At 37.5% G+C, this 7,952-nt stretch overlaps 1 protein-coding gene across 2 annotated transcripts in view; it reads left to right on the forward strand.

Moving 5' to 3' along the window:
• Positions 1-3,469: 3,469 nt before the first annotated feature.
• Positions 3,470-7,952, forward strand: part of KLKB1 (kallikrein B1) — a 21,817-nt gene continuing 17,334 nt past the window's right edge. The window contains exons 1-2 of one of the 2 annotated variants that reach the window (XM_021694201.1): positions 3,470-3,547; positions 4,145-4,203. In XM_021694201.1, coding sequence (XP_021549876.1) covers positions 4,146-4,203 — 58 coding nt within the window. In that variant the 5' untranslated portion in view covers positions 3,470-3,547; position 4,145. Of the gene's footprint in view, positions 3,548-3,893; positions 4,204-7,952 lie in introns of those variants that run through there. The other variant, XM_021694200.1, reaches the window with a different exon arrangement.

Raw genomic sequence — 7,952 nt, forward strand, 5'->3', positions numbered from 1 at the left:
TCCTTCCTTCCTTCCTTCCTTCCTTCCTTCCTTCCTTCCTTCCTTCCCCTTCTGTCCTTCCATCCATCCTTCCTTCCTTCCTTCTTTTAAGAAAATTTAATTTCTTATTTATATATGTATTTATTCATCATTTTACTCTTTCCTTCAATAAATGTTTGCCAAGTACTACTCAGGGCTCTGGGGCTAGAGACCCAAGCCTATCAGCAAGGTGTGAGGGCTAGCATGCAGCAGAAAAACAATATAAAAATGAGCAAATAGGGAACACAATGTCAGATAGTGGTAGGTGCTGTGAAGAAAAATAAAGCATAGTAGAGGCAGGAGGGATGGAAGATGCCTTTTTAAATGAGATATTTAACAATGGCATCTCATGTTTCCTACTGCCCTCTTTCCTCTTTTTGATCCCTTACAAATAGTCTATTCTACACTCTCCTTATAGCTGTTACCCTACCACAGCTGTTCTGCTAAAATATTTATTTTGTAATTTATTCTATTATATATATTAATATATATTATAAAATATATATTTCTTCTTATAATATATAATATAATATAATATATATTATAAAATATATTAATATGTATTTTACATATTATATATATACTATATATAATAATATATATAATATATAATAATATATATTATATATATACTTTATATATATAAAAATATATATTTCTTATATAATATAATATAATATATTATAAAATATATTAATATATATTTTATTTATATATGTATTTATAATAGTGGTGTTACATATATAAGATACCTTAGTTCTCACTGAGGTGCACTGGGAAGAGCAGAGCCTAAAGTGTGACCCTTCACAGGGACATTTAATGCTGTAGAGATGCAGAGAGCAGAAATCTTTCAAGAGTCAAAGATGCAAGCACCAAAGACCTTTCTCAGTGAACTGAGGTTCTTTTCCTAATGAGCAGCACAGTGTAGCTTTTGTTCATCTATCTCCTTCCCAGTCACCCCATCTCCTGGACACACAGCAGCTTCATTAGAGACTCAGGCCTTTTAAAAACAAACAAACAAACAAACAAAAACCCCACAGGTTCTCTGAAAGCTCCCATGGCAGATCACCACCCTGCCGCCGGCCCACCCTGCCGCCGGCCCACCCTGCCGCCGGCCCACCCTCCCACCCAAGGCCCCTGTCTTCCACTAGGGACTCCTCCACTCCCTCCCCCCAGAAGTGTCCAGCTCCAAACCCTCTCTCTCCAGGCCACTGTCACTTCAGATAATAAAGCTTCTATATTAGTGTTCTTTCGCTGTAACAACTGACTGCAATCTTAACAGTTTAAAACAACCCTAATCCTATCCTTTATCCCAGCTTAGCCAGGTTCCCTTTTTGATATCTCACAAACCCCAAATCAAGGGGTGGGTGTCATGGGAAGAATCCTCATCCAAGCTCATTCGGTTTGTTGGAAGCATCAGAGGCCACTCTCAGGGCTTTGCTGCAGGTCCTCATCCATGTCAAAGCCAACTACTCCCCTTTCACACCTGGGTTCTGCCTTCTCCTTAGGCTAACAGCAGAAGAAAACCATGCTTTCAAAGAGCCCCCAGGATGGGATTAGGCCCCCACATCATCTCCATTTTGATTAGCTCAAAATCAACTCTTCAGCAACCCTAATTGCACCTGCAAAATTGCTTCTGTCACGTAACACCGCATGATCATGGACAGACAGGGCATCTCATCCTACATTCAGTCCCTGGGATTAGACCGGGAAATCTTAGGGAACATTTTATAATTCTGCCTACCATTGCCTCTTCTCAACTTATTTCTGATTTGGCTCTTCTAAAAAGAAACTGTTAGTTTTGTTGTATTACTAGAACATAACTTATGTTTTGCTATAAGAGAAGTTCAAATGGAACACAGAAGTATGTAAAAAGGTTAAAATCTGTAATCTCACTTTTTAGGGAAACAACCTCAAGGGTTTTTGCTGTGCTTTGGAGGCAAGGTAACTTCATTCCACTCATTGTTTTTTCTGTTGAGGCTGGTAACAGATGAGATCCCAAACTTAAATTCTTTTATATTGCACAAGGCAGAGGATTCTTTTTGTTGACTGCTGGTGTACTAGTTGATACGTTGAATCTACAAGGTGGCACAGCATGCATATTTGAAATATGCTACTTCATTACAGCCAGAAAATGTTTTACCGGCAACATTATACTACATTTTTAATAAGCACAGTTCTGCATTTTAGCAATATGCATAAAATATTTATATAAGAATCAACTCCCTAAAAATCTAACTTACTAAGCAGAATGATGTACTATAATTTTGAGGGTTAGAAAACAAAGGAGATTTAGTGGACAAGTGAATATGGTCTTTAAATAGTTTAAAAAGCATACAAAAAAAGAGAACAAATTATTTTGTATGGATCTAGCAAGTAAATCTAGGACTGAAGGATAGAAGTTGCAAGAAGGGAGTACCTGGATGGTTCAGCTGACTCTTGATTTTGGCTCAGGTCATGATCTCAGGGTCGTGAGATCGAGCCCCGCATTGGGCTCTGTGCTGAGCTGGGAGCCTGCTTAAAGATTCTCTCTCTCCCTCTCCCTCTGCCCCCGCACCCACCCTGCTCCACACACAGGCTAAAAATAAATAAATAAATAAATAAATAAATAAATAATTTTTAAAATATTAAAGTAGTTGCAAGAAGGTATATTTCAGTATATAAGGAGACTTTTTATTAAAAATAAAAATAAATAGAACTCCCTGGGCAGGAACAGATTTCTAGGAAAACCAGTATATTTTTTTCCAGATGAGGCATCCTGACTGCTAAGTGTTATATAGCAGGTTTCAGCTTACTTCATCTGAAAAGCACCAGATAGTAAACCTTTTCTGCTTTGTAGGCCATACTGTCTGTCACAACTCCTTAACTCGGTAGTTGTAGAATGAAAGCAAGTATAGACAATTACATGAATGAATGGGCATGGCTGTGTTCCAATAAAAACTTTATTTACAAAAACAGGCACCGGGCCGGGTTTGGTCTGTGAACTGTGGTTTGTCAACTCCTGCTATATATCATTTCCTAAACTGGGTGAGAGAAGGACCTAATCATCCTCCAATTCCCTTCCATACTCAAAACTTCAGTGTTACATGCTTCTTTGATGAGGATGTGGAAAAGCATAGATATCATTAGTCAAAAGATCCTTCCAGAAGGAACTACCCATACCCATCCCTCATTCAGTTGTCATCCAGGTAATTGCAATGGGAAATTTCAGTTAAATGAAATTTAAGCTGCATGACTCCAAATAACGGGGAATGCTATGCACATTTTTAAAAATGGAAATCTGGGCATGCATTGTGGGGCCCTAAAATGAAATAGTTAATATATTAAACAGCTGAACACAGGAATGGGACCTTCATGGAATATGTTGACAGGACAAAAAGTTGAAACTGTTGGCAGAAAACCAAAGTCAATATCAGAGCCAAGCAAATACTGCGTGCAGTGCCCCGTTAGGAGAGCTGGAGGACCATCCATTTTTAAGTGGCGGGAGACACCCTCACCTCCAGAGCCAGAGAAGCAATTGGGCTCTCAGGTAGAGAATTTCTATTATTCTGATTGCTTCCAAATAGTTTTTTTTTAATTAAGCATAATTCTACTTTGAGAAGAAGCTATCAGTATATGTTCTAATTTCCGGTGTATTTATAGAGTGTAGAAGAAACTGATATTCTTCTATATGAAATCTTTTAGCGTAAGATATTTTAAAATCAAAAAGAATATTGACTGCTTTAAAATTTTTCAATGGGCATTAGTATTTTGAGAGCTTTTCTTAGGGATTCTGGACCCTAACCATTATTATTTGCCATTATTTACAATCAGTTTCTTTTTGTTCAAGTCAAGAGGTTTCATAGCCGTTTAATTCCCCTCTACCAGTTCCCTTTCCATAATTATCAACAATATCGGCGGCAAGTGAGCAAGGAACACAACAGTAGTCTAGAGATCTCAGTTTGTATCTTGTGCCAAGTCTCCAGCATAAAATATTCTGAAAGCTCTTGTTCCCTGTGCTGGTAATTATGTGCTTAGACTTGCAATGCAGACATTTATAAGAAGATCACTATCACCTTAAATGAAGGTTCATGTTAAATATGATCTGTTACCAGCAGGGTCACGCATGTGTTGCTTTCTCTTTTAGGATGATTTCATTCAGGCAAGCAGCTTATCTCACTTGCTTCTTTGCTACCGTTTCCTGTGGTGAGTGGATTGTCTCTAAGATCTAAAGTTGTGTGTGGGAGAGAAATAGTTAACAAGACATGCCAGCCCTGGAGAAAACTATTGAACAGCTTTGGGAAGGAGGCAGACCCAAGAAGTCAGGACACAAATCCTTTTACTATCCAGGGACAACTGCCACTTCTCAGATGTGTTGCCCGAGATATACCAGGGTGGGGGAGCCCGGAAGTGAGAACGTCTTTGGGCATGTGTGGGCAGAAGCTGTTGGCAAATAACTCTCTACAAAAAAGATCTTAAACACTCAGCCCTCTATTTTTATTATCAATATATTTTAAAAATCAACTTTATCTGAATATTCAGTGTGTAGACATTTTAGAGTGTCTGGATCCAACCCAAGTGTTGTAATAGGTACCGGGTGCGTATTTTTACTCTTTTAGGCCACTGGGGAACTGCTTCAGAAATGAAAGTATTTGGCTTAAATTTAAATTAGTAAATCATCCATTTGAATAGTTTTGATTTCAACACCAGGTTTTGAACGTATTTCTCTCTCTAGCCATTCCACTAAATTTTCAGGGACTAAAGATGATTCTGGACACTGTTTTTCATCAATCGTTCTGGAATGGAGTTTTCTCTGAGCCACCATTATGGGTAGATTCTGAGTCTGTGTTGACTTAACACGGCCATACCATAATGGTTATTTACCTACGTCTCAGATGTACGGCTAAGATAAACACCTTTTGGATAAGGGTTACATTTGTAAAGAGATATAATTTCTTCAGGAAGAAGCTGTTTTTCCCCTCCTAACCCAAAATCCCCCCCATGTCTAATTGCTTTTTTGAGCCATGATCATTAAATCCATTGAATGCTGAGGAGTAGAAGCCAGAGATGCCATAGACCATGGCCACTTCAGTTTTATCTTTTTGGCAAAAAAAAAAAAATTATGATCATCCTAGGAAAATTAGAGGTGCAGGTAAGCAGAAAATGAGAAACTGCCTATTATCTGTAGTCTTATAACACAGAAATGGCCACTGTTAAAAATTTTTTTTGGTCTTTCAGAAATTTTTCTACACATGTCTATTTACACATTTAACAAAGATGTTATTAATTATAGATACTTTGTTTATAACTTATTTTTCCCATTTATAGCTGTCTTTTTATACATATCATGTTTTTTTGGAGCTTAGTAATCTTCCCTAGTCATGGTATTTTTGTATACACATTCTTATACACACATTCAGTTATTTCTGTAGAATAAAATTTTGGAAATAAAAATGTTAGAAAGGTGTGAATATTTTGGAAGGTTTTGTGATGTACATCATGAAATTATCTTTCAAAAAGGTGATTCTCCAGTTAACCCTCTCCACCAGCAGATAAGAATGATCATTTATCCCACTTAGGCCAACTCCAGTAGTTGTCTATATGACTTGATATATATTCACCTTTCTGGAAACTGTATCCTAATTTGTTTCTGGGAAACTGCTGCCTCCAAGTTTGGGTCTCTGAGGTTGTGACCCAAGCAGTAAATAGGGGTACACATCCTGCTGGCTACAGTGACCCGATCAGAGCCAAAGGTCTGCAACGAGACCTTTGCTTACACTTCTAGAAATAAGACTCTTCTTCTTACTATTATTTCCAATTGACTTGAACTATTGGAGAATGCAAAGCCCTGAGCTTCTGGCACCTTGCCACTCTGTGGATCCTGAGAGCAACAGTAACAGAGCAAAGGGATGAAGACAAATTCAATCTTGATGGGATCAGCCCAGTACCCTGTCCAGTGATTCCTGAAGCCAAATCTGCCATGGACTTTGGCCTCTGAACCAATACATTTCATTTATACTAAGTCACATTGAACTAGGTTTTTTATCATTTGCAGCAAAATCAGTTCATCAACATTGGTAACTTAGATAATTAAAAATTTTGCTAATCTGGTGAGTAAAATGGCATCAGCTGTTTTAACTTGACTGTATTTATGATTCTTACCAATTTTTCTTATACTTACTATTTGCTTGTGTTTCTTTTGTAAATTACCTTTTCATATCCTTTGCCCATTTTTTTTAAAATGTAGTGTTTTCTTCTCCTTATCGATTATGTAGTTTTTTTTTTTTAACAAGACCAAATAACCTGCCCAAAGTCCATGGACACACGAGACAGTGTGACATTATTTTATGTTATGGGATAACTTAATGTAACAGTGCTTTAAAACACTCTAAAATACAATACGAACAAGCCCATCCTTGTTATTGTCACCACCATTATCATCATCATTTCCAACTTATGAGGATAAGCAAGAACACCTATTAGAACTTTCCTCCCAGTCTGTTCCAAAGTTGCTGTGTTTCAGTTGCCCCATTCTATCAGCCAAGTCACATGGCAGTTCACAAAGGCTTAGTTGCAGAACGGGAACTCCCAGGCTAGCACAGGGTATTGTTTGTACTCATGTTTGTGCACTGGGATGGGGGAGGATGGCTGCTTGGTAACTAGGAATCAGCCAAATACACCAACTATTTAAAACACAGGTTACTTTGCAGTTAGCGTTGTCACTGGACCACCTATTCAGGGTTCTGTGTGTATCTGAAATCTAGGCCTATACACCTGGCAATTTGTATTCCCATAAGCTTCCACCTGAAGGGATCTCTGCTTTTTCTAAAAATGAAACTTACCGAAGGGTTAATCATCTTAGCCACACCTCCGAGAGGAAGAAAATCGATCTTGCTGGGTTAGGTCATCCTAATAGAGCTCAGGGCTAGAATCCCCAGAGGGGTAGGATAGTGCAGAGGAAATTCTAATCTTCAGTGCTTAATGAAACAGGTGTCTAAGCTGCCCATTCCCCGAAGGGCAATACAAAAATAGACGTCCTAGGGATGGACAAAGCTGTCATTGGAATATCCTGTGGTTAACAGACAGTTGACAGATAAATGCGCTGCCTGAGTTGGAAAAGCTTATTAAGCTGACTTTAAAGCGGGTCTTTCAAGGTAAACTCAAATTCATGTATTAAAGTTTACTTTTAATATATGAAACAGTAGAACAGTAAAGGTAGCACTTAATACTCTAATAATATGTGGGATGCAGGGTACTTTAGAACTGTGAACAATTCCAAACAGCAAATAGTTCAGAATGGATTTTCAATTTAGCATATGCATGCATTTGCATTTTCTTGTAGAAACCGAGCAAATAAACGTACTGATCCCAATAAGTACCCAATAACTCTTGGTTTGTTTAAATTAAACTGAGATGAGGAACAATATATGACATCGCACACTAGAAAAGGGAACAGGATTAGGAATGAAAAGAGCTAGGTTTCTCTCCTAGTACATTCACTAGCCATGTGGGTCTTGCGCAAGTCTGTATTGCCCTGAGACTCAGTTACTTAACTTCTTTCTGTAAAAACAAATCAAAACAAAACAAAAAAGTCAGAGGCATATACTGAAGTCTGTCTCTAACTCCCCTTACAGAGCTATTTGTTATGAAAGGGTTTTGAGAAAGAGATCCTACATTGTTTTTTTTTTAATGTGTTTATTTGACTACAGTTGACACATAATGTTATAATAGTTCTAGGTGTACAACATAGTGATTCAACCTCTCTGTACATTCTATTCTCCACACAAGTCTAGCTACCATATGTCACCATACAACACTGTAACAGTATCATTGACTATAGTTCCTATGCTGTGCCTTTTATGCCCATGACTTATTTATTCCATAACTAGAAGCCTTTTATTTTATTTTATTTTATTTTATTTTATTTTATTTTATTTTATTTTATTTTATTTTAT

The sequence above is a fragment of the Neomonachus schauinslandi genome, chromosome 2 (genome assembly GCF_002201575.2).
Source record: "Neomonachus schauinslandi chromosome 2, ASM220157v2, whole genome shotgun sequence".
NCBI lineage: Eukaryota > Metazoa > Chordata > Mammalia > Carnivora > Phocidae > Neomonachus > Neomonachus schauinslandi.